Source organism: Rutilus rutilus, assembly GCF_951802725.1.
Source record: "Rutilus rutilus genome assembly, chromosome: 11".
Classification (NCBI taxonomy): domain Eukaryota; kingdom Metazoa; phylum Chordata; class Actinopteri; order Cypriniformes; family Leuciscidae; genus Rutilus; species Rutilus rutilus.
The window spans coordinates 41,186,322-41,213,423 of record NC_140216.1 but is presented as its reverse complement, the minus strand read 5'-3'; the positions used below and the strand labels follow the sequence as shown (position 1 = coordinate 41,213,423).

The 27,102-nt window shown below is 37.8% G+C and overlaps 2 protein-coding genes across 4 annotated transcripts; both read left to right on the top strand.

Moving 5' to 3' along the window:
* The first annotated feature begins 391 nt into the window (after window positions 1-391).
* LOC311300359 (uncharacterized protein) lies at window positions 392-7,520 on the top strand. Of its 2 annotated transcripts, XR_014629265.1 has the most exons (6): window positions 410-601; window positions 2,208-2,282; window positions 2,611-2,727; window positions 4,178-4,294; window positions 6,406-6,608; window positions 7,404-7,520. XR_014629265.1 is itself a non-coding variant. In XM_084424617.1 (5 exons), the coding sequence occupies exons 2-5, from the start codon at window positions 2,233-2,235 to the stop codon at window positions 6,536-6,538; spliced, it is 417 nt and encodes a 138-aa protein (XP_084280743.1). In that variant the 5' UTR covers window positions 392-601; window positions 2,208-2,232; the 3' UTR covers window positions 6,539-7,152. The 2 variants fall into 2 exon arrangements, 1 of the variants encoding a protein (XP_084280743.1); XM_084424617.1 differs by lacking the exon at window positions 7,404-7,520 and having other exon boundaries at window positions 392-601; window positions 6,406-7,152.
* LOC311300299 (NLR family CARD domain-containing protein 3-like) lies at window positions 7,380-27,102 on the top strand. 2 transcript variants are annotated; one of them, XR_014629258.1, is made up of 10 exons: window positions 7,380-7,520; window positions 10,873-11,075; window positions 14,049-14,108; window positions 14,193-15,986; window positions 21,010-21,183; window positions 22,722-22,895; window positions 24,566-24,709; window positions 24,944-25,117; window positions 25,777-25,950; window positions 26,387-27,102. XR_014629258.1 is itself a non-coding variant. In XM_084424526.1 (9 exons), the coding sequence occupies exons 2-9, from the start codon at window positions 11,029-11,031 to the stop codon at window positions 26,391-26,393; spliced, it is 2,604 nt and encodes an 867-aa protein (XP_084280652.1). In that variant the 5' UTR covers window positions 7,380-7,520; window positions 10,873-11,028; the 3' UTR covers window positions 26,394-27,102. The 2 variants fall into 2 exon arrangements, 1 of the variants encoding a protein (XP_084280652.1); XM_084424526.1 differs by lacking the exon at window positions 24,566-24,709.

Below are 27,102 nucleotides of genomic sequence, written 5' to 3'. Positions count from 1 at the left end.
AGTTATTGAATATTTTTCATAAAAATCATAGAAATTATACATTTACAATTGTATATACAATTTAAAATACCCCCCCCCCCCCCCCCCCCCCCCCCAAAAAAAAAGTGTTGTTGTATAACCAACAGGACAGCAGTGATGTGCGAACTGAATTTGGCAACAATACAGTGAATTACAGTGAAGTTATTGAATATTTTTCATAATATTTATATTTCAATATTTCAATATATTTCAATATTTCATACATTTTCTTTTTTCCAAAAAAAAGTGTTGTAGTATAGCCAACAGGACAGCAGTGGTGTGTAAACTGAATTTGGTGACACTAGTGCGTGACATTGAAGTTATTGACTCTTTTCGTAGTAACGCTTTTCGGGTTTTGCACTTTGCAGACGCTCCCTTCAGCTCAGTCTCTCAGCCTGCGCATAGAGGCCAATATTTTGTCTACTGCGAATAAAAGCTCTTTTCGAGGAAAATTATGTTGTAGCTGCTTGTCTACGTTACTACGATTAAAACATATGTGTTATTTGTGTATTAACGACGTTTAGCTCACGAGTTATTGACCCGGAAAGTTCGGATCTGTGAATTTATTGCCAACTTTACTGAGGTGAGTTAACTGTTTACAAGCGCCATTTTACACCCGGGTTTAAGAATCTTTAAATAAAAACGTGTTATTTGTGTCACGTCTGTATTTGATTGGTATGTGTCACTGAATGTTTTGTAATACCAGTGCTACTTTATGTTGTTTATCTCGCAAAGTCACAAACTGCTCATTCTAGGAAAGACACGAAATAAATCTATCATGGGTCACTAAGAATAACGCATTAACAGTCGCGTCCGTTACTGTAAACCTTTATTTTTGCGTGATGCTGCACAGACGCACGCCAGTGTCAGCATAAGTGAGTGTAACACTGGCCAGCGCAAGATTCTCATCTGTGGCTTAAATATTTCAAGTCCTTCCAAAAAGTGTAAAAAAAATGAATTATTAAAAATCATATGTTTGTTAGGCTATGTATCAAACTAAGTGCAAAAAAAGTGCTCAGTGCAACAAACGTTCGGTCAAGCAGGACCTTCCTCAGTAGCCTACCTTTAATATTTAAAAAATAATTTTATGGAATTATTCAATAAATAAAATACATTTTTGTTCTACAAATTAACGATGTGCATATGGTACACAATCTACATTATACTCCGGCAGACAGCTGCAGGTGTCACTACTGGAGGTGCCACAAGTTGAGACATGTCAGTTTTATTGACACAGTCCAACTGGCATGTGCCAGTGGATATTGGCATGTGTCACTAAAACGTGAGATCTGCCAATGGATTGCGTCATATGCCACTTGCATAACAATTTGCTTTATGCTGTCAAAAAATATGATTTATAACATATCGCTAAGTTAATGTGTAGCCTACAACATACATAATTCGATACAATTATTTTGAAATATTAAAGCCACAGATGAGAATCTTGCGCTGGCCAGTGTTACACTCACTTATAGCCTACTGACACCTACTGGCGTGTGTCTGTGCAGCATCACGCAAAAATAAAGGTTTACAGTAACGGACGCGACTGTTAATACGTTATTCGTAGTGACCCATGATAGATTTATTTCGTGTCTTTCCTAGAATGGGCAGTTTATGACTTTCCGAGATAAACAACATAAAGTAGCACTCGTATTACAAAACATTCAGTGACACATACCAATGAAATACAGACGTGACACAAATAACACGTTTATTAAAATATTAATGCACTTTAATTCGTTCAATTGATATTTTAAATATCACAAAATTAGGCTATTGCTAAAGGTGTTCGATTATCACTACTGTCACTACTGGAGGTGTCGCAACACGGTGACATGTTCCGCGACTCGGTGTCAGTGAGGTGTCATGTCAGTGTCAGTGTGTCGCGATGTCAGTGGCACATGCCAATAATGTCAGTGACACATGCCACTATCCACTGGCACATGCCAATGAAGACCGGATGTGCCACCGGATGTGCCAATGCGCATAGTGACGTGCCATTGGCTTCTGTGCGTCAGATGCCATGTCACTTAATGTTAAAACTGCTACTGTAATAATTAATGAAATTAATGATTAGAAATCATAAATCTGATTTGTTTGGTCTTCATAAACACACTGAAGAAAATGTCAAATGAAATGTATTGTATTTGAGTGTGTGTGATTGTGAATGAGTGTTTCTGATCTCTTAGCAGATTCATGAAGACTGAATGAATCATGGACGACACACACACATTCAGACATGGAGATTCTTCTCCAGGATTCAGGTACTTCAATCTTCATATGATCTTAATGTTATAGAAGACTCATTTTCTGCACATAACAGGGTGTTGTGTGTGTTTGCCAGGGTTGGTATAGTGATCTGTTGTCTCTGTCATATTCTGGTGCCGGGATATACAGTAGTTGGAGCCACTCAGGGTCTTTAAACACTGTCCAAAGACACACAGATACAGTAGACAGCTAGATGATATATGACATTATCCTTGGACAGTCTCATCACTCTTCAACACACTGTCTTAATAGACAACCTTCTCATGTGGGATTTATTTTCATGTTAAATCAGCCAAGTTGATTCTTGTCTCTATTCTGTTAAAGTCAGTTTAAGGGTGACAGATCAATCTCACCGGAGCCCAGCTGTGTGTCCATGAAGAGTGACCAGTCTATGGGGAATCCAATCTACTTTAAGGGAAAACTCACATCGACTGATCTGAGGTACAACATTTCATAGATAGATAGATCTTCTCGAGTTACATGCATGCAGACTTTGGAAAAAGACTATTTTTTGTCTGGGGCATTTTTCTCATCACTACAGCTGCTCCAGCACGTGGAAAATTACTGTGTTCAGGTCACTGAGGGCGGGGTCTATCAGCATTAGTGGGCGGGGCCTATGCATTTTGTAACGTCACAAAAAGTAGCATCTGCAAATGGCCTTTTCTGAGGCACAGATTATGATTTATGGAGATTCAAAAAAGAGGAGTGGATGGATTTGTACCATTATAGGGTGGTTGTGTACCTAGGGGTACCAGGCTCCACCCACAAAAATAATGTGGGAAACACATTAGGCTATATGATGATCAACGAAAAATACTAATTTAATTACCTTATTATTAAAATGCATTATTAGAATTTTACCACCTCCGCCTCATTTTGAGCCAGGAAAAACCCTGATGAAGCTCAAGGAAGACCAACAACGACGGTCTGAATGTGCAGAGGCTACATTGCAGGACCAGATAGTTGGTGATGTCAACAGCCTTCACTGTCGGCAAATCCTGAAGGTCTACTGAAAACTCACTCATCTTTATTAGGAACGGGTCACGTCCAACATATCTGTTAATTAACTCCTTGTATATATGTCTTGAACTGGATCTAAATCCGTACAATACGGACTCTCCGCAACGGTTTCCTCCATAGACGTATTCTCCATGTTTACTTCCTGTCCTCCGTCTAAAACCGCCGTGACTGAAACCCAGCAATTGCACACATTTACCTGGATAATCCTTGAGGTTCCTCTCTCTGTTATGATGCTTGCTGATGCACAGCTGTCCAATCTGTCTACATTTTCATTTACGTTATTATGACTCCTCTGTGTGTACACACACTGCCGACACACATTTATATTCAAACACCATGTAAAGGTGAGTTTTGCATTATAAGTCCCCTTTAACTCTTTACCCTCCACTGAGGGAATGTTCCGGCTTTCCATGTTTTGACTGTTATACGGTAGGGGGCGCTATTACACATCTCCTGAAAGAGTATTATCTCCTGATCAAAGCACAGGCGACAAAGGTGAAAAAACGAGCGATCTCATATGTAATCATATGCTTATGTAAAATAACACGATCATCAAGATTAAACAGCATATAAATCAAAACTAGTATGTAAATAAAACTTTTTTTTTTTTTTTTAAGGGAGAGGGTCTGTTCTTTCTTTTGATATATTGAATGTTCAGATATTCATTCAAAAAAATATTCTGGGGACCATGAAAATGTTGTGAAAATGCTCTAAAACACTGGCGGTGGCTGGTAACTTTAAACAGAAAAGGCTGGCGGGGAAAGAGTTAAAAGACACCGTTCTCATGTGGAATTTATTTTCATGTAAAATCAACCATATTGGTTCTGGTAGAGAATAACTCTATTATTTCTATTCTGTTGTTGTATTAAAGTCAATGTGAGGGTGACAGATCAATCTCTCCGGAGCCCAGCTGTGTGTCCATGAAGAGTGACGCCTCTATGGCAGAGCCATTGAGATTTGAGGGAAAACACACATCAACTGATCTGAGGTACAACATCTTTGTTTAGACAGACAGAGAGACCACAGACACACACAAATAATGCATGTATGGCATAAGTTGGCAAATATCCACTTATTATCAAAATACAGAAATAGGTGATGATATTGTGTAAGCATGTATAACTCAGTGACTCACACTATTATAAAGCGCTGCAATAGCAGGAGTCGAGCACAGGATCAGGTCTCCTCTCACAGCTCATCCAGAGCTTCAGTCCTGATGTTTCACTAACATCTACTGACCCACAAAACACTGATAATCTGGACCAGAACAATACTGACAAACTCAACCAAACTAAACACAACTACATCACTCAGTGTTTCCCCTACAATGTATTCAGCAGCGGCGCTGCAAAATCTTCACATGATCAGTAATATCACGACATTAACTTCATTCACTTACACACCTAAAAACACTGCGAAATGACAACCAGCGGCACTGCTAATGTGGTGGCTCTGAATCCACTTGTTGACAAGAAAGGAGGAAAGAGCCACATCCACATATGGAAATATTTTCGATTAGGCTAATGTCACATTGCCATAAGAGGCCGTTCATATAGCGCGTTTTTTGCGCGTGCAAATTCGGAATTTAAAATGTAAGTGCGGCAAGCGCGCTCATAAGGCCGTGTTTCCATCAAAGCGTTTTTACTCGCGGCTGGCGTGTTTTTTCAATTGTTTTCAATGGGAGTGCCGCGTTTTTAAAACGCCATGAGCGCAGCGAGGCGCTGAGCGTTTTTTTCATGCTGAAGCGCCGAGCGCTCGGCGTTTTTTACAGGTCGCCGAGAGTTGAAGAATGTTCAACTTTGGGTAAAACGCAGCGCTCATCACTGTCACTTTTTACCCAACCATCCAATCACAGTGGAGGAGAGGCGGGACTAATACCACACTGACCAACCGCCACGTTCTGCTTGTACAACATCAACAGATGACAACAACAAGCATAATAACGGAACAAAATAATTTAAAACAAGAGCCAGAGAAAATATATTATATTGTATCGACATTGTTATGTAGAATCAACACAGAAACAAAATATGTGTGAAATGAGATACTAGTAACACTTTCGCGGATATTCCGTATCATAACGAGCAACGTATCTCAACTGAAAAAAACGCAACGCTGCCAAAACGCTCTAAAACGCCCACAGCTAGGCGTTTTCAGCAGAGCGCCTATCGTTTTCAGCTGGCTAAAAACGCTTTGGTGGACACACGGCCTAACAGAAGCGCTCGCTTCGTTTTTCCAGGCGGGCCTTTGTTCATGGTTGCATAGCAACGACAGACGTGGCGGGAGAGCAAGCGCTTGTGGAAAGGAGAAAGCGGTACGAACTGCAAAATTGGTACCGAGAACCGTGGGTTTTTACAGAATATAAAAAATTTGCTGTGAAAAAAAAAATATATTCACCTTTAAGTAATTTCTAGGTGAAGACAGACCTGAGGAATAGGCTACAAGGACAGCATCTGGCCACGTGTATGCGTGTCAGCATTAATGCCCCCCCCCCCCCCACAATAGCATTAAATTACCAAAGAGCCTTAGAGATCTTCTATGAAAAGCCCAGAAAAATTGTGCTCACAGATTGGGTGTTGCCTTTGCTATTAAGATAAAATTTTCAATAAATTGTAAATAATCTTTTTCTGGGTTGTGCCGTTTCATTTTTCCCTATCAATTTCTACCTTATAGCTGAAAATTAACACAAAAGAAAAACATGAATAATCCGGTCTAAAATGATAAAATGAAGGTTTCTGTTTGTGACCAGTTCAAGGTGTGCTGCAATAATCATGCCTTGAATCTGCTGATGGTATATTTGTATGTCTCAAAATGTTCATTTCTATCCACAAAACTTGCCAGAACTCATGGTTTAAGGGGTTATTTAAAAAAATATATCTTCCAGAGGTGCATGCCCTCGTAACAAAACGTAACCGCACCGCTGCTGGAAAAATTTCAAGGGAAAACACTGTCACTTATTGGGAAACACAAACACAACAACAGATTAAAAAGCAATGGTAAAAGATGAATGGATTGATTCTCTATGTGAGGTTTCTCTACATGTACTGTAATATAATTAAGAATTCTTGTCTCTGTTCTTTTGTTTCTATTCTATTGAAGTCAAAACCACAGGGAGAAATCAGTCTCACCGGAGCCCAGCTGTGTGTCCATGAAGAGTGACCAGTCTATGGGAGAGCCAATGAGATTTGAGGGAAAACACACATCGACTGATCTGATGTACAACATTTCATAGATAGATAGATCTTCTCGAGTTACATGCATGCACACTCTGGAAAAAGACCATTTTTGTGGCTCTCAGACAGGTTTGTTCTATCCATTTATTTTAATAGAGGAAAACAAGATACATTTATTGAACTGAATCACATAGGCCCTGAAAAATATCAAAAAAGATATCAAAAGACAATTTTGCTAAGAACTGAAATCTAAAAGGATATCTTTAGAACTTCTTGAGTTACAGACATGCAAACTTTGGAAAAATACACATGACAGTTTCTTCAGAGTCCCAATTTTAAACTGTCACTGTTTGGCATATAATGCAACAAAGATAAGCGTAATTTGCGAGTTGGACATGTGGGACATGTGCCCACCACTCTGTGCCAGGGTCGATATTGTCCACACCACTTTTTGAAACATCTCGCAGCACGGATGTACCTAATACACACGAAACATCTCCAGATGACTAGCAAGAGTATTCATTTCATTAGTTTGTGTTAATTTCATTCTGGTGCTGGAAAAAACGAGCGATCTCATATGTAATCATATGCTTATGTAAAATAACACGATCAACATTAAACAGCATATAAATCAAAACTAGTATGTAAATAAAACTTTTTTTTTTTTAAGGGAGAGGGTCTGTTCTTTCTTTTGATATATTGAATGTTCAGATATTCATTCAAAAAAATATTCTGGGGACCATGAAAATGTTGTGAAAATGCTCTAAAACACTGGCGGTGACTGGTAACTTTAAACAGAAAAGGCTGGCGGGGAAAGAGTTAAAAGACACCGTTCTCATGTGGAATTTATTTTCATGTAAAATCAGCCATATTGGTTCTGGTAGAGAATAACTCTATTATTTCTATTCTGTTGTTGTATTAAAGTCAATGTGAGGGTGACAGATCAATCTCTCCGGAGCCCAGCTGTGTGTCCATGAAGAGTGACGCCTCTATGGCAGAGCCATTGAGATTTAAGGGAAAACACACATCAACTGATCTGAGGTACAACATCTTTGTTTAGACAGACAGAGAGACCACAGACACACACAAATAATGCATGTATGGCATAATTTGGCAAATATCCACTTACTATCAAATACAGAAATAGGTGATGATAGTGTGTAAGCATGTATAACTCAGAGACTCACACTATTATAAAGCTCTGCAATAGCAGGAGTCGAGCACAGGATCAGGTCTCCTCTCACAGCTCATCCAGAGCTTCAGTCCTGATGTTTCACTAACATCTACTGACCCACAAAACACTGATAATCTGGACCAGAACAACACTGACAAACTCAACCAAACTAAACACAACTACATCACTCAGTGTTTCCCCTACAATGTATTCAGCAGCGGCGCTGCAAAATCTTCACATGATCAGTAATATCACGACATTAACTTCATTCACTTACACACCTAAAAACACTGCGATATGACAACCGGCGGCACTGCTAATGTGGTGGCTCTGAATCCACTTGTTGACAAGAAAGGAGGAAAGAGCCACATCCACATATGGAAATATTTTCGATGAGGCTAATGTCACATTGCCATAAGAGGCCGTTCATATAGCGCATTTTTGCGCGTGCAAATTCGTAATTTAAAATGTAGATGCGGCAACCGCGCTCATAACAGAAGCGACGTGGCTCACTCGTTTTTCCAGGCGCGCCTCTGTTCATGGTTGCATAGCAACGACAGATGTGGCGGGAGAGCAAGCGCTTGTGGAAAGGAGAAAGCGGTACGAACTGCAAAATTGGTACCGAGAACCGTGGATTTTTACAGAATATATAAAAATTTGCAGTGAAAAAAAAAATATTCACCTTTAAGTCATTTCTAGGTGAAGACAGACCTGAGGAATAGGCTACAAGCAGGGTGGGAATTATACCACGGCCACGCGGCCATGGCCGCCGTTGCCCTACACTTTGGCCTTCATGCCCCGTGAAAAAAAAATCATCGTACGGCCACAGTGGCCTGTGTGCCCTGGCCCTGTCCAAGTTCCATGTATAAAGCGCCAGTGCGGCATAGTGGGCTTGCTTTTGAATTACAGCGAGCCACCCAAGTAGTCTCTGAACTGAATTTTGTTTTGTTTACTGTGTTTTTACTCTGGTAAAAGCGCCCGTGTGACGTTGTTTGTGCGTCGTGACTTGTTAGTTTCGCTTGACTAAACAGGAGGGCGGGACCTAAGCCAGTTAAAGTATTTATTCTAACAAACTGCTAGTACTTATTAGAAGAAGCAGTCGAACAACAGGAGAGACCATCAGTCTGTGAGTGTTTACTTTTCCCAGTTGATTTTAGCGCGGCTCTGTGTTGCTAGGAAGTTTGTTTTGTTTACTGTGTTTTTACTCTGGTAAAAGCGCCTCCAGAGGTAACGTTATGTCTTAACCTGTTAACACCGTTGCCAGTGCGTCGGCGCACTGAAGCGTTTTTTTTTTTTTTTTTATAGTTCAAAGTTACTATAAGATTTAATGTTATTATCTTGACAAACTATACATCATTAAAAAGATATAAGACTCACGTTTCAGTATTTGACCACTATTGTATTCTGAGAAATTTATATTGACAGTTATGTCTTAATTTGTGTCAGGAGTTATGAAATGCAAAAATGAATCGATACCTTTAATATGAATTATGAGCGTCAGACGCTCCCGTTCATAAAAAACTCCTGTGCTGTCGTCATGAAAGCGATTCACAAAACAACGTCCCTCACGGCTTTTAGATCAAAAGTGTGCAGATTTGGAGAAATATTGATATATTCTCAGTTTACATCAGATTTCTATTGACAGGAATAATATTTTATTGAATTTATAGCCAAATGCGTCGATGTAATCATTATGAGCGCTGTATACTGATGTGCTGTGTTTTCAATTCATACCAGCAGCCCGAGGGCGCTCTACTGAACATTATAGTCCATATTTGAAACACATGAAGAAAAGTGTTCGACAATGCAGGAAATCCCAAATCTCTGACCACAAACAGAGCTAACAGATCGCTGTAACATGCAGATTATGTCGTTTTGAAGACAATAAACATTTTTTCTATGATATTTGACTTACCTGTGTTCTTCGAGCCATGTCAGGCATTTTCATAATAATAGATTATATGTATAATGTTATGCTAATCGATAGACTTTATCATCGTTGCATTATACATAAAATATATTTTCTGTCAGATTTTTTTTTTTATCTGAAGCCAAATCAGATCACAGAAGGTTATTTAGAACACTCGACTTGCATTATAAAGTAAGTTTGGAGCACAAACATGGTTTTAATAAATTGTCGTGTATTGATGGTGTGCTAAGCTAAGAAATAAAGTCATATGACATGATCTTGAAAAACATTTACCTAAATACAGAGTTTTAGACATATCATCTTCAGATTTTAAGTATAACATGGTCAGACATGTGGCTTTAGCTGCAGTGCATTTCTAGATTGATACAATGCCAACTTAAATTTTATTTTCATGAAGATGTTTCATAAAAAAAAAAATTCTCATAACTTTTTTTTTTTTTTTTTTAAAGTCATAATTCATGTCTTATTCCAAATTAGGATGTTATGGTATCAATCTGAATGGGAAAACCGTCGAATTGTACTCAATGGCCTTTGTGACCTGTCATATGGCCTTGGTGCCCCTAAAAAAAAAAGAAAAGGTGGAGGCCAAATGGCCTTGCCCCTAAAATTACATAATTCCCACCCTGGCTACAAGGACAGCATCTGGCCACGTGTATGCGTGTCAGCATTAATGCCCCCCCCCCCCCCCCCCCCCCCCCCCCCCCCACAATAGCATTAAGTTACCAAAGAGCCTTAGAGATCTTCTATGAAAAGCCCAGAAAAATTGTGCTCATAGATTGGGTGTTGCCTTTTCAATAAATTGTAAATATTCTTTTTCTGGGTTGTGCCGTTTCATTTTTCCCTATCAATTTCTACCTTATAGCTGAAAATTAACACAAAAGAAAAACATGAATAATCCGGTCTAAAATGATAAAATGAAGGTTTCTGTTTGTGACCAGTTCAAGGTGTGCTGCAATAATCATGCCTTGAATCTGCTGATGGTATATTTGTATGTCTCAAAATGTTCATTTCTATCCACAAAACTTGCCAGAACTCATGGTTTAAGGGGTTATTTAAAAAAAATATATCTTCCAGAGGTGCATGCCCTCGTAACAAAACGTAACAGCACCGCTGCTGGAAAAATTTCAAGGGAAAACACTGTCACTTATTGGGAAACACAAACACAACAACAGATTAAAAAGCAATTGTAAACGATGGATGGATTGATTCTCTATGTGAGGTTTCTCTACATGTATTGTAATATAATTAAGAATTCTTGTCTTAGATCTTTTGTTTCTATTCTATTGAAGTCAAAACCACAGGGAGAAATCAATCTCACCGGAGCCCAGCTGTGTGTCCATGAAGAGTGACCAGTCTATGGGAGAGCCAATGAGATTTGAGGGAAAACACACATCGACTGATCTGATGTACAACATTTCATAGATAGATAGATCTTCTCGAGTTACATGCATGCACACTCTGGAAAAAGACCATTTTTTTGGCTCTCAGACAGGTTTGTTCTATCCATTTATTTTAATAGAGGAAAACAAAATACATTTATTGAACTGAACCACATAGGCCCTGAAAAATATCAAAAAAGATATCAAAAGACAATTTTGCTAAGAACTGAAATCTAAAAGGATATCTTTAGAACTTCTTGAGTTACAGACATACAAACTTTGGAAAAATACACATGACAGTTTCTGCTTCAGAGTCCCAATTTTAACCTGTCACCGTTTGGCATATAGTGCAACAAACATAAGCGTAATTTGCGAGTTGGACGTGTGGGACATGTGCCCACCACTCTTTTCCAGGGTCGATATTGTCCCCACCACTTTTTGAAACATCTCGCAGCACGGATGTACCTAATACACACGAAACATCTCCAGTTGACTAGCAAGAGTATTAATTTCATTAGTTTGTGTTAATTTCATTCTGGTGCTGGAATGTGGAGTTTTTGAACTCATGCTGAGTGTGTGTTGCCACTGTTATCAGTGTCAAAACGATCTCTTGTGTCTAGGCTTGCATAGACTAGCCGGGTAGTCGATAGATTGACTACTTCAACCACTAGCCGACGCTGTCGGAAACAATCGACTACTCGAGCGTCCATTAACCATAAATTAATAAAAAATGGCGAACATCACCAACAGACACCACACGTCAGATGTGTGGAAGTATTTCATCAAAAATATTGACAAAAATATTGTAATTGGCCAACTCTGCAAGAGGCCGTTCACATATTGCGTCTAAAAACGTGTGGAAAGCGTGGCTGTGCCGCTGTCTCCTACAAGCGCTTGCGCTCCCATGGCGTCTGTTGTTGCTATGCAACCATGAACTGCGCTCTCCATGATGACGACGAAGAAGTATTTGCATTAGTTTTACTACTAGATATATTTCTGGAGATGAGAAGGAAAAACCCACCCTGTACAGCTACTATCAGCTGTTCGGCCGAGCTTTCGATGATGTTATCGAAAGGCTGAAGCTGATTGGTTTTTGTCACATGACCTGCGGTGCGCTTGAGGCATTCTGAAAATTTGTAGGGCTGGTCCGAATACCATTTTTTGAGCTTAGAGCCTTCGGTAGTAATGAACATCGAATATTCGAAGCTTCGGAGAGAGGGGGCTGAAAATATTCTTCTCTCTAATAAAGGCAGGAATCTCTATGTGTCTGTTTGTCCGTTTACATTTTGATTATTTCAAGAACCGGTCATCCAGTCGACTTCACAAAGGAGTGCAGTGTTGCATTTGGTGCAATATTGATGGACACGCGAGATGCGACACATTCAGAATTAATAAACTTTTAGTAAACTACAGAACAGCACGAGCGGGAAGCGGCGCGCCTCACGCGGGCAGGGCTTATATTCTCCGAGAACCCACTGCACAAGTGATATAAAATGCACACACACAGGTTTGTTCAATTAAGCAATACTTTTAAGGTAGTCTAATATTTTTCTGTCTAACAAATTACTGACACAGTAAAGGGTAGATTTAAATTTTTTTTATTTTTTTTATTTGTTTTCGTTACAGTATGTTTAAGCTCTACATCATCATACATTACAAACAACAAATAGACAATACATGTATGATGATGTAGAGCATAAACATACTGTAACGAAAACAAATAAAATAAATAAAGAAAAACGAAATTTAAATAAAGAAAAAAATGAAATTTAAATAAATAAAAACGAAATTTAAATAAATAAAAACAAAATTTAAATAAAATAAAAAACGAAATTTAAATAAAGAAAAAACGAAATTTAAATAAAGAAAAACGAAATTTAAATAAAGAAAAACGAAATTAAGTTAAATTAAAAACGAGATTAATTTAGATTATTCTATTATTCTATTTTCCACAATGTCAAAGCAGCATAGCTTAACCCAAAACACAAGCTCAGGCACTTCGGTCCATACACACTCCGCTGTTCTGCTCTAGCCAGAGAACACTCCCATTGCTGGAACACAGGCGTCGGTTCTATTTCTAGCATGCACACGTTTTCCGCATGGCTCGAGCCGCGCATGAGACGTGTCTCACGCAGGCAGTGTGCAAACTCCAAACTGTTAACATGGGAGCTGAAATAACGGACACGCCACGCAGTCAGTGTGTCGCTGGGCTTATTGAAGCGCTAATGAGAGATCCCAGGTGTGAAAAAAAATAATAATATTCGAATGTCAAATTTTCAAATCGAATACCAACCCACCGAACGAATATTCGAATATTCGGGTGCAGCCCTAAAAATTTGAGATGTTTTCATCTCGCCGTGGCATCGGCGCGCCTGGAAAAACTAGCGCACCACGTTGCTTCCATTATTATGCTCACCGCGCGCCTACATTTGAAATAACGAACTTGAACGCGAAAAAGACGCGATATGTGAAGGGCCCTTGAAGCAGACGTCTGAAATGAAAGGCAAGAACGGCTGTTTATTTGGCTTTAGACTGTTACATGAAAATTTAAAAATGAAATGTCATAATTATAATGTTTTAAAAGTTTACTTATGTAATCTATGAATTAATAAATGTTTATTGATGAGATCTAGCTAGTCTTTTCATTTACAGTAGCATGAACCACAAGTAGTCGATTGACTCGAGTATTGTTTTGATAAGAAATCGACTAGCAGAAATCAGTAGTCGTGCAACCCCTACTTCACACAGACAACAGACGAACACTTCAATTAAATGATTAAAACATTAAATACAGACAGGGCCATTTCTGACCATTTTATTAATTTCCCCTTACAACTTAAACACTCAACTTAAATGTTTCTGATCATTGTCCATATTATTAAAAATTATTTAGTTTTTATACTAATATTCAGCTGCAAAATATACTTGTGCTAAAATACAGTGTTATGTTAAAGTGTTAACAGGAGCGTTGAGGTGCTCATTGGCACCCTCTCTCTGGCTCTATATGAACACTATGTGAATTCTTGTCTCTGTTTTTTCGACTCTGTTGTATTGTCTCTGTTCTGTCCGTGTTTGTCCACAATTAGTGAACAGTCTATGGACACTCAAGGAACATTTAGGGGAAGACACGTGTCATCTAATCTGAGGTACAACATTTCTGTCATAAAGATATTTTACTATCACTTTTACTTCTTTAATTTATGTTGTAATCTAACCATTTATTCTTTCAGTCGTGATTCTCAACTGGCCAAAAGCACATTTAAATCAAATCTGCTGAAGAAGTTTCAGTGTCTGTATGAAGGAATAGCAAAGCAGGGAAACCCAACACTCCTGAATGAGATCTACACAGAGCTCTACATCACAGAGAGTGAAAGTGGAGAGATCAATAATGAGCATGAGGTGAGACAGATTGAGACACAATCCAGGAGAGCAGCAACAGAGGACACACCAATCAAATGCAGTGACATCTTTAGACCTTTAACTGGACAAGACAAACCCATCAGAACTGTGCTGACAAAGGGAGTCGCTGGCATTGGGAAAACAGTCTCTGTGCAGAAGTTCATTGTGGACTGGGCTGAAGGGAAAGAGAATCAGGACGTCCAGCTCATTTTTCCACTTCCTTTCAGAGAGATCAACTTGATGAAGGACAAAACACTCAGTCTTTCAGATCTTCTTCATGTCTTTTTCCCTGAAACAACAGAAATGGAAATATCCAGTGATGAATATAAAGTGTTGTTCATCTTTGATGGTCTGGATGAGTGTCGTCTGTCACTGAACTTTAAGAGCAGAGTGAAACTGTGTAATATATCTGAATCAGCCTCAGTGGACGAGCTGCTGATGAACCTCATTGAGGGGAATCTGCTTCCTTCTGCTCTCATCTGGATCACCTCCAGACCAGCAGCAGCGGATCTCGTCCCCTCTGAGTGTGTCCATCGAGTGACAGAGGTACGAGGCTTCAATGAGCCACAGAAGGAGGAATACTTCAGGAAGAGAATCAGTGATCAGAGTCTGGCCAATACAATCATCACACACCTGAAGTCCTCGAGGAGCCTCCACATCATGTGCCACATCCCAGTGTTCTGCTGGATCTCAGCCACTGTTCTAGAGAAGATGTTGAGTGAAGCAGAGAGAGGAGAGATTCCCAAGACTCTCACTCAGATGTACACACACTTCCTGATCATTCAGACCAACATCAAACATGAGAAGGACTATGAGAAGAAAGTGAAAGATGAAGACATGATTCTCAAACTGGGGAAACTGGCTTTCCAGCAGCTTGTGAAAGGCAACCTGATCTTCTATGAGGAAGACCTGAGAGAGTGTGGCATTGATGTGACAGAAGCATCAGTGTACTCAGGATTGTGCACCCAGATCTTCAGAGAGGAGTTGGGCTTGTATCAGGGGAAAGTCTTCTGCTTTGTTCATCTGAGCATCCAGGAACATCTAGCAGCTCTATATGCACACATTCACTTTACAAATGAGAACAGAAATGTGTTTGACAAAACCAAACAAAGTTTCTTTTCTAAAATCTTAAATCAGAAGAAATATAATTCATTATCTGGTCTGCATCAGAGAGCTGTAAACAAGACCTTCAAGAGTAAGAATGGACATCTGGACCTTTTCCTGCGTTTCCTTCTGGGTCTCTCATTGGAGTCCAATCAGAATCTCTTACGAGAACTACTGACACAGACTGGAAGCTGCTCCTACAACAAAGAGGAAACAGTTCAGAACATCAAACAGAAGATCAGGGAGAATCGCTCTCCAGAGAGATCCATCAATCTGTTCCACTGTCTGAATGAACTGGGTGATGATTCTCTGATGCAGGAGATCCAAGATTATCTGAAATCTGGAGGAATAGGAAGAACCAAACTCTCCTCTTCACAGTGGTCAGCTCTGGTTTATGTGTTGCTGACATCAGAGCAGAATATGGATGTTTTTGATCTAAAACAATTTATTGGAGCCCAAAATACAGCAGATGAAGTTCTTCAGAAGCTTCTGCCTGTGGTTAAAGAATCCAGATCAGTTCAGTAAGTCACTCTGACAACAATCATTACACTGATAAAACATGATCATATTTATGATTTTAGCACAAGTTTCCCGTACCAAAGCAATTCTGTAATAGGAGAAATTCAAATATATCTTAAGTAACCCTTTACAATAACAATACATGAATTAAAGCTGCAAGCAGCATTTATCGGGGTTCAAGCAATTAAGGCCTTTAAGCACAAAAGCATCAAAAGTTAAGTTTTATTTAGCAAGCATGTAACCAATGACATAATAGATGGAAAAGACCATTTACAGCCAATACAGGCAATGTACCACAGAAATATATGGTTTTAAAGCTTTTTATAGCAGTTATAGTGCCACCTATGGACCAATCTCCATAAAATTGTTTACTGTGACCTCAAATTGAACCCATACACATGTGTACTGAGTTTAATAATAATAATAATAATAATTCATTACATTTATATAGCGCTTTTCTCGGCACTCAAATCGCTTTACATGGAAGGGGGAATCTCCTCAACCACCACCAATGATAAGTTTGGTGAAGATATCTCATTTACTTCTTGAGTTATAGCCATTTTAGTAAAATAGGCCCCTCCCACAATAATTTACCACATTCTAGTATTATTTACTATGATTCTAGCATGATTTACATAGTTTACCATGATTTTATCTTAGTTTACCTTGATTTACCACATTCTAGCATGATTTACCATGATATACTACATTCTAGTATGATTTACCATTGTTTACTGTGATTCTAGCATGGTTTACCATAGTTTATCATGATTTATCATAGTTTACCATGATTTACCCTGTTCTAGCATGATTTACCATGATATACCACACTCTAACATGATTTACCATAGTTTATGATATGATTTGCCAGGATTCTAGCATGGTTTACCTTGATACACCACATTATAGTATTATTTACTATGATTTACCATGTTTTTAGTGTGATTTACCATGATTTACCACATTACTAGCAATTATGTGAAGTGTCACTGCAAATGAAGTGATAAACACTGACAAAATCTGATTGTGTTATAATAGTTATTGTTATATAAGTGATTTTTAGAGTCTAAATATGAATGTGAGCACATGTGAAAAGACTTCATTAATACGTAGAATGGCCAGCAAAGGGCAGAAGAAGACCACTTATTGGCTCACTTTCACTTTAAACTTCATGATTTTCACCAGTTTTCTGCACTAAAGCAAACCAGTTTTTCCATGTTAACTCAATAATGCATGCTTACACACACACACACACACACACACACACACAGAAATAAACATACTTCTGGAGTTATAGCCGTTTTAGTAAAATAGGCTCCTCCCACAACGCTCATTTTGCGCTCCCTTGCGACCGTGAATTGAAATTTCAACCTTTTTTCGATGATTATTGATAATCAGACTCCAGAGAACATTTCTGCACTGGTTTGGTTCCGATCGGTCAAAAAACCTAGGAGTAATTAGCAAAAGTAGGTTTTTGACTAAATTCAAAATGGCGGAAAAATTTGCATACCGGAAATCAGGTACGATTTTGTTCGTCAGGTGTCCAGCTTTCCAGTGATATAAGACATTTGAGTCTACGACATACGGTCTAGGAGTTATGAGCAGTTTTGCGCTTTTGGTTGCTATTGCGCCACCTATGGGCCAATAGGGGTCATAATCTCTGAACCTTTCCTCGATTTTTGTACTACCATCTGGCAAAGTTTCAAGTCTCCGGCACTTACGGTTTGGGCTGCACGATGCGTTTTACGGCAGAATAATAATAATAATAAAAATCAGGACAATTACAATAGGGTTTCAGCACTTCATGCTTGAACCCCTAATAATCATATCCTAATACCTGAATCAATAGTTAATTCAACATGAACTCATGATTAGCGAAGATATGAACTAATAATGAACCAATGTAGAGCTATAAAGAGTAATAGAGAGTCGTAAGGATTCACACATGAATAACAGAAGCCTTAACATGTTAGTACATGTTTTATAAAAAGTTCATAAATTAACAAATAAACTTAATCAACATGATTTAATACTCAATTAATTAAATAATTCTTTACGTCTCAACGTTGTCTGTTTCTCTCCTGTGGTGAATAATGAATGATATACAAAAATAATATACAGAGTTTCCCATACATAAGGTAAAACCAATGTAGAGCGTAGAGAGTGATAGAGAGTCATACGGATTCACACGTGAATAACAGAAGCCTTAACTGTTAGTACATGTTTGATTATTAATACATTAATTAACATAGGGGTAAACTAAATCAACCAGGCTCCGTAAGAATAAGTAAGTACTCTGAATTTGAATTAAACATGATTTAATACTCATTTAATTATTTAAGTCTCAACGTTGCTTGTTTCTCTACAAAAATAATATACAGGGTTTCCCATACATAAGGTTTACATGGGCGGCCCGCTCAGGAAAATACAATTCGAATTACAATTCAGTTGGATGACCCGTGTAAACTGCGTAAATCCGTAAAATCCGTGTAAATTTCGTAAAACATTTTGTTTTGAGAGAGAGAGAGAGAGAGATGACCGTGAACAAAGCGGCAAACTGGACATCATCAGCTGCATGCTAAACGGCTGTTTAATTCAGGACCTAATTCAGGCAAGTTATCCTGTTTTTATTTCAATGAATCCTGAGAGTCCATGAAAAATAAACACCAAACAAAGATTAATTGTTACTCATAAAAAGATGTAGTGAAAGTCGTTTTCTCTTCCTTGGGGAATTGACCTTTCGTAGGGAATTTGATTGACAGGCGATCTGACCAATCATAATCCGCCATCCGCCATTTTTGTCTGACAAAGCGGTCAGGAGAGTTACGTTGGAGGATTTGAACTTGAATAACGGCGTGTCCTGACGTCTTTCCGCGGTTAAAACAACATTCCTTCTTATGTTCATTCATGTTTTTTTTATGGTATAAATTAACTAGAAGGACAACATGACATCATGACTTTGCGTAAACATACACGCCACTTTCAAGTAAAGTGGCGTGTTATCTATACGCATTTTGAGCTATCCGCGTGTATGTTCACGCCGAAACTAACCGTCATCTTCCGCGTGTATGTCTACGCCGTTAAATGTCAGAGTGATTTCGCGTGTATGTGTACGCCGTTAAATGTCAGTCAGTTTCAATAGTTTGGTAACCATGGGAGCCATCGGGCCTTTTAACGTTGTGGCATGCTCTTCCTCAAGACATCCGTCAAGCATCCACCCTTCTCTCCTTCAAAAACCTCTTAAAAACTTTTTTCTGACTATTACATTTCAGCTCACAGTCTGTAAATTATACTTTGTTATTGCTGCCATTTGCTTGAATCCCTCTTTGTTTGTATCTTTAAACTAACTTTGCAAGTGACCTCTGTATATTTCTTTCTGCCCTTGGTATGTGTATTGCTTTTAACATCCTTCTACTTAGGCTACATCCTTCTCTTCAGTCACACCTTTTTCAGTAAGGGACAATATTTGCCCCCTTTAATCGATTTTTCCAGTGCATTTTTTACTTTTAGAAATTCCTTTATAAAATAAATAATGCTTTAAATAAAAAAAAAGTTCAATAGAGAAATATGCAATGATTGTTAAAACGAAGTGACACTTTTAAATATTAAATTAATACCGCCAGTAGGTGGCAGTAAGTCACTGTCTTTATGAGTGAGTCATCGAGTCATTCATTCATACAGTAACGAAGCAAATAGCTGTATTTATGAATGAATGCTGCTGTTCTGCTGTGGCTTTCGTTGGAGCTATTATTTTGTTGTAAAAAAAAATACTGACAAAACTGTGTTGAAAATGAACATCACTTAATATTAATACCTTTCGTTTGTTGAACTGTTGTATAAAATCAATGTCACATTTACAATCATGTGGATATTCGTATAATGTGATTAACATGAAACATAGGAACTCACAGGGTTTTTGATCGAAGAGAGTTTGAATCTTAAATCGATCTCTATGCACAGTCTGTCTCTTTATTTATTCTTCATGCTAGTAAGTGCTAAATCCCCACTTTTACAAAGGTACATGGTCGAGAACGGCAGTATAGCGCGATTTGCCAAGGCAACATAATCTAAACTCACAAAGTTGGTCATCCACGCTGCTTGTGTGAATGCAGTCAGTTTTGACTGCAAAAGATGAGGTAATTTGATCGGAGGTCATGCATTTACGGCATTTTACTTGATAGAAATACATACTCAGTTTTATTGTTATTTTAAGGTGGGGCAGAATTAAATCAATAGCAAAATTCAGCATTTTGTTCGCGTACCCCCTTCTGTCACCTCACCTATCTTTGTAAAGCGACCTTGGGTGTTGGAAAGGCGCTATACAAATAAAAATGATTATTATTAATAACCACCCAAACATATTCATAATATGAATTTCTACATTATTTCTAAGTTATTTGTTAAGGGTATTGAGTATTTTGTGTAATAAATAGAGTTCATAAACCTTTGTTTGACTAGTTTATTCTGAACCCACTCAATAAGCTCCACTTCGCCCTGCCCACCACAATTAAATTCTCAACCTATGGGAAACACTGATATATACAAAAAAAAAGTTTACCATCAAGTAACTGAAAAGGATGGTTAATCTTCATTAGATTATTTCCAAAGCATCTGAGCTCATTTTACTTTTGATAGTGTTTTATGGTGCGTATTTCTAGACACCTTTAACTGTCCTAAATCATAAGCATCTGAATTTTCATTCTCACAATCTATAGGTCAGAAGACTTATTCATGATCTGTTCAGTTCAGTATTTTAGAAATCAAAGACTTTTGGCAGACGAGCTTCTTGGTTTCAATTAAATATAGGTTTATTATATACAGCTTAACTAGTTTACAAAAAGGCATACTTGTAACAGGACAACTGCATATTTTCCACAACAATAGTTATAAGCATGATTGGATGATGTGAAGAGGTGACAAATGCTTTCATATACAAATCTGTTGTGGAGAAATTCATATATATCTTATTATTTATATCAGTGTTTCCTGAACTGAGAGACTGAAGAGTGTCATTGTTCTGTACAGGTTGTATGATTGTGGTGTTACAGATGAAGGTTGTGCTGCTCTGACTTCAGCTCTGAGATCAAACCCCTCACACCTGAGAGAACTGAATCTGACAGGGAATAAAGTAGGAGATTCTGGAGTTAAGCAGCTCTCTGATCTACTGCAGGATCCTCACTGTAAACTGGAGAAACTGTGGTAAGATTGTATAAAATGTCCCAACATAGTCCTCTATTTTAATGGTAAATAATGATTGCCATACAAAAAAAAAAAAAAAATTCTACTGTTAAATTACTAATGGAAATGTTGATTTTAGTTTTGTTAGATTCTTTCCAATGTGTCCGACATCATTTTACAATATTAATGATAGATTAAACATGACTGGATGATGTAAAGATGTGACAGCTGTGTTCATATACAGACATGTTGATTAGGGATGCACCGAATATTCGGCCACCGAAAATTTTCGGCCGAAAATGGCCCATAAGTGCATTTTCGGTTTTCGGCCGAAAGACTTTTATCACCGAAACAATACGGCCGAAATGTTGTGATGATGCAAACAGCAGACACCGCGACCTGCACGTGCTTGTCTGAAGCAACATTACATATCTGCGGTGTGGACGTATTTAAATATATCTAAGAGTGACCCACGGACAGCGATTTTCAAAACACAGACATCCCAAGTCTTCCGGGAGTCTCCCGCGTATTGATACCGGCTCCCTAATGCCCGCAAATTAGTTTAAATCTCCCGGAATCGTGAGCGAGCATGAGCGCGCATACGTAGCGCGCGCGGCAGAGAGAGGGAGCGAGAGACCTTTGCGTGTGTGTGCAGAGCCACCGTCATTTCTCAGAGGTTTACCTGAGCTGTTTATGGTTTTTGCAACTCACGTCCATGAGCATATAACTGCAGATATTATTTTGGGCTATGGCAGTATTGACCTAAATGCACTTTGTTTTTATGAGAGAACATTTCATTTTTAAACCTTTCTCCAGGCCAGTAGGCTTTTACATTAATGTACACATGAGTGGGGTCAAGTTAAACATTTAATTTTATACTTTGCAAATGCTAAATAAATATTTGCTTAAAATTTTAATGGATTTATTCTTTGAAACTTTAATATTAATTTATGCAATTGCAATGCCTTAATTTTAGTAAACTTAGTACACAGTCATAGCCATAAATGCAATGGTACTAACAATAATTGGCATAATTTCTTTCGGTGCTTCGGTTTTCGGCCTTGGTTTCCTCTTTTTCGGTTTTCGGTTTCGGCCAAGAATTTTCATTTCGGTGCATCCCTAATGTTGATGATTTTTGGGTATTTGCATAAAAAAATAATATTTGGTTACAGTTTATTTTAAGGTGTCATTGGTACAGTGTAATTATATATTTAAGTACTGAGTAATATTAAGCAACTACATGTACTCACTATAGGGTAAGGGTAGGATTAGGATTTGGTTGAGGGTTATGTGTAATTATGCATAATTTACTGTTATTACTATGGTAAGGTCATGTAACATATGTAACAAGGACGCTGTTAAATAAAGTGTTATTGAATATTCTTGTAATTTTTTATCAAATGGAGATTAACCCGCTCAAGCAGTTTTTAGAAGCGGGTCTGAACCTTAGACTGGACCTGTTAATGGTGCCGTGGATTAAGTCTCTGATTGTGAAGTTCTGCTTATCTGAGCTGTAGATCCTGAACTGAGAGACTGAAGAGTGTCATTGTTCTCCACAGGTTGAGGGGTTGTGGTGTTACAGATGAAGGTTGTGCTGCTCTGACTTCAGCTCTGAGATCAAACCCCTCACACCTGAGAGAACTGGGTCTGTCATATAATAAAGTAGGAGATTCTGGAGTCAAGCAGCTTTCTGATCTACTGCAGGATCCTCACTGTAAACTGGAGATACTGTGGTAAGATTGTATAAAATGTCCCAACATAGTCCTCTATTTTAATGGTAAATAATGATTGCCATACAAAAATAAAATAAAAATCTACTGTTAAATTACTAATGGGAATGTTTATTTTAGTTTCATTAGATTCTTTCCAATGTGTCTGATATCATTTTACAATATTAATGATAGATTAAACATGACTGGATGATGTAAAGATGTGACAGCCGTGTTCATATACAGATATGTTGATGATTTTTGGGTATTTGCATAAAAAAATAATATTTGGTTACACTTGATTTTAAGGTGTCATTGGTACAGTGTAATTATATATTTAAGTACTGAGTAATATTAAGCAATTACATGTACTTACTATAGGGTAAGGCAGACCTGCCAACCTGTACGCGTTTTGCGTAGAGGATACGCATTTTAACTTCAAAGTACGCTGGTACGATTTGTCACTCTAACTACGCAAAAACCTGGTGACGCCTCTGTGCACGCACTGTCCTCAAATCAAGCTACAGCAAAAGAAGAAGAGTTCGACCAATCATAGCGCTGGGTTCATTCCCCAAATAGCAAGCGGGGATGATTGACAGATGCGTAAGGCCTATCATTAAAAAGAGACTGAAAATCGACACCAATAAAGATTCCCGCTCGATCCCCCTTCACTCCCGCGGCCGCCGTCTGACTGATGTCATAAGCGAGGACAATACAGTACGGTACTTCTGACTCCTGAAGGTAAAAGGCCTGGGCTCGATGTGGAAAGTTGATTGTTGAGTTAACTTAATCTTATGGATTCGATGATCACACAGATCGCATGGATTATCTTCAAATACTCCGTTAAGTTATTCATGGTCACTCAGGAAAGAGGAAGACATCATTCAGTCATGCAAATAATAAAATGCTCAAGTAATGCTGAACTATAAATCTTGAAATCGCTATGGCTTAGTGATTATGAAAGTGCTGTGATTTGTGGATTAGCCTAATAAGTGTGAGTCTGGAGAAACAGGCATTTATTTATTCATTCATTCTCAGTGTTGAGAAACGTATGTGTTACGTTATTGTGTTAATTATAACTAAAGTACCTTATTATGTTACATATTTATTTTGTATAAAAACTAGCGTGTTAATTACTTATGGATTAAAAAGTACCGTTGTATCAGTGCTGCGCGAGCTCTCTCACACAGAGAGAAGATCATTGTAAAATGAAAATTGACGGGCTAAGTTTAAATTTTGTTCTTGTTTTTTTTTCTGTCAAAAAGCATTTTGTATTATCCATCCCTGTTTTTTAAAATTCGTTAAATGACGGACGCAGTTAATTATTTAACGCAGTAATGACGTTAAATTACTGTTAACACAGCCCTCATTATATGTCGGATTCGGAACTTATACTTTATATTATTTTTAGAATAAGTGATTCGTTATGCTATTATTGGACTCCTGTCTATTCATTGGCAACTGTTTTCTATAAATATGTTTGTATTGGCTAACATTTATTCAGCTAATGCGTGTCCTGTTTAAAAATGTGTAATGTTCAAATGCAAAGGCAGCACGGCACAAATAGAAACCCTTTTCCCTGTGGCATTTAGTATCATATTTGGATATTGGAAAATTAATTAATTAGCTTTATTGTACACACTGTTCCTATGGTTTTATCTTTTTTTTATATCTTTTTTTTTACTGTTTTCTAGGGGTTTCTTAATTTTAGACTAGTTGACCAGCACGCATTATATGCAATGAAATTATATAATGCATGTGTGTCGTCGTCCAAACCACCCATACAATACCCCCCCCCCCCCCCCCCCCAGTTGATGGTACGCACTGTTATTACTCTGGTAAGTTCATGTAACATATGTAACAAGGAAACTGTTAAATAAAGTGTTATCGAATATTATTGCAATTTTTATCAAATGTAAACTAACCCGCTCAAGCAGTTTGTAGAAGCGGGTCTGAACCTTAGACTGGACCTGTTAATAGTGCCGTGGATTAAGTCTCTGATTGTGAAGTTCTGCTTATCTGAGCTGTAGATCCTGAACTGAGAGACTGAAGAGTGTCATTGTTCTCCACAGGTTGTGGGATTGTGGTGTTACAGATGAAGGTTGTGCTGCTCTGACTTCAGCTCTGAGATCAAACCCCTCACACCTGAGAGAACTGAGTCTGTCATATAATAAAGTAGGAGATTCTGGAGTCAAGCAGCTTTCTGATCTACTGCAGGATCCTCACTGTAAACTGGAGAAACTGTGGTAAGATTGTATAAAATGTCCCAACATAGTCCTCTATTTTAATGGTAAATAATGATTGCCATACAAAAAATAAATAAAAATCTACTGTTAAATTACTAATGGGAATGTTGATTTTAGTTTTGTTAGATTCTTTCTAATGTGTCTGATATCATTTTACAATATTAATGATAGATTAAACATGACTGGATGATGTAAAGATGTGACAGCCGTGTTCATATACAGATTTATTGATGATTTTTGGGTATTTGCATAAAAAATTATATTCGGTTACACTTTATTTTAAGGTGTCATTGGTACAGTGTAATTATATATTTAAGTACTGAGTAATATTAAGCAACTACATGTACTTACTATAGGGTAAGGGTAGGATTAGGATTTGGTTGAGGGTTACGTGTAATTATGCATAATTTACTGTTATTACTTTGGTAAGTTCATGTAACATATGTAACAAGGACACTGTTAAATAAAGTGTTATCGAATATTCTTGCAATTTTTATCAAATGGAGACTAACCCGCTCAAGCAGTTTGTAGAAGCGGGTCTGAACCTTAGACTGGACCTGTTAATGGTGCCGTGTATTAAGTCTCTGATTGTGAAGTTCTGCTTATCTGAGCTGTAGATCCTGAACTGAGAGACTGAAGAGTGTCATTGTTCTCTACAGGTTGAGTAATTGTGGTGTTACAGATGAAGGTTGTGCTGCTCTGACTTCAGCTCTGAGATCAAACCCCTCACACCTGAGAGAACTGACTCTGCATGGAAATAATCTAAGAGACTCAGGTGTGAAGCTGCTCTCTGATCTGAAGGAGGATCCACATTATAAACTGGAGACGCTTCTGTGAGTAGTGATGATTAAAACTGTTCATATTTTAATTGTTTACTTTCATTGTGATGGTGAATTACTGAGTAAAAACATGTTTAATAAGAGTTTACTTCATTTATTTTTTCATTATAGTTTATAGCCACAATCAAATATCTTCAAGTTTCTTTTTATTTCAAACAATTCAATATTTTGCTTTTATCATTGTCAATGTCAATTGCAATAAAAGATAATGGTAAATATTTATCACTAGATTCTTTATCATAAATAAAACTGACCCAGTGACACAGAAAGAGGACAGTCATACAGGATTATAGATAAGCTATAACAATCGTGTATCTCAGTATTATATTATAATCTCTCATTTAATCATCTAAGTAGTTTCTTTTAGTTGTTCTAAAGTGGATAATGCAATAATGTCGCACACATTTGACTGTCTGTGTTTAACTTACAGGTTCTAGATGTTAGTCTGACCTTCTCTGGATCAGCTGATGGAGAATAAAGAGCCTCTACAGACACAATCACATTCAACAGAATCAACAGACACAAACCCACAGTGATCATCACACACACATGTGTTTGTGTAACTTTACAGAATGATCCAATCCTTCATCCAAAGTCAAACCAGGAAACCTTCAACCAGATGAACTGGATAAATATTCTGAATGTTCAGATCCAATCTGACCTCTGACCTGTAATGCCTGAATCATATTCATACACTGTTTGTTTGTTGGTCAGAGGAGAACTGAGCGACTGAGTCTGGTTTCTGCCAAGGTTTTCTTCTCCATTCTGTCACTGATGGTGTTTGAGTTCCTGCCACTGTCGCCTCTGGCTTGCTTAGTTGGACACACTTAATATTCAACAATATTATTGATCTGCATTGACACCATTATATGAGAACTGAACTGAGCTGGACGATGACATCACAGTTTTCTCCAGAGCGGCTGTATAGATAAATGAACTAAATTAATATTATTTTTTACAACAGAAATTAATAAACACTGAACTTACTTAAGCTCTGGACTATGACACTATTTTCTTCTAGATCTGTTGTACAGCAGGAACAAACTTTGTTGCATTATTTTCCTGTTATCACTGAAAAGCTGCTTTGAAAACATCTGTATTGTAAAAAGCGCTATATAAATAAAGGTGACTCGACTTTTGTTTCTA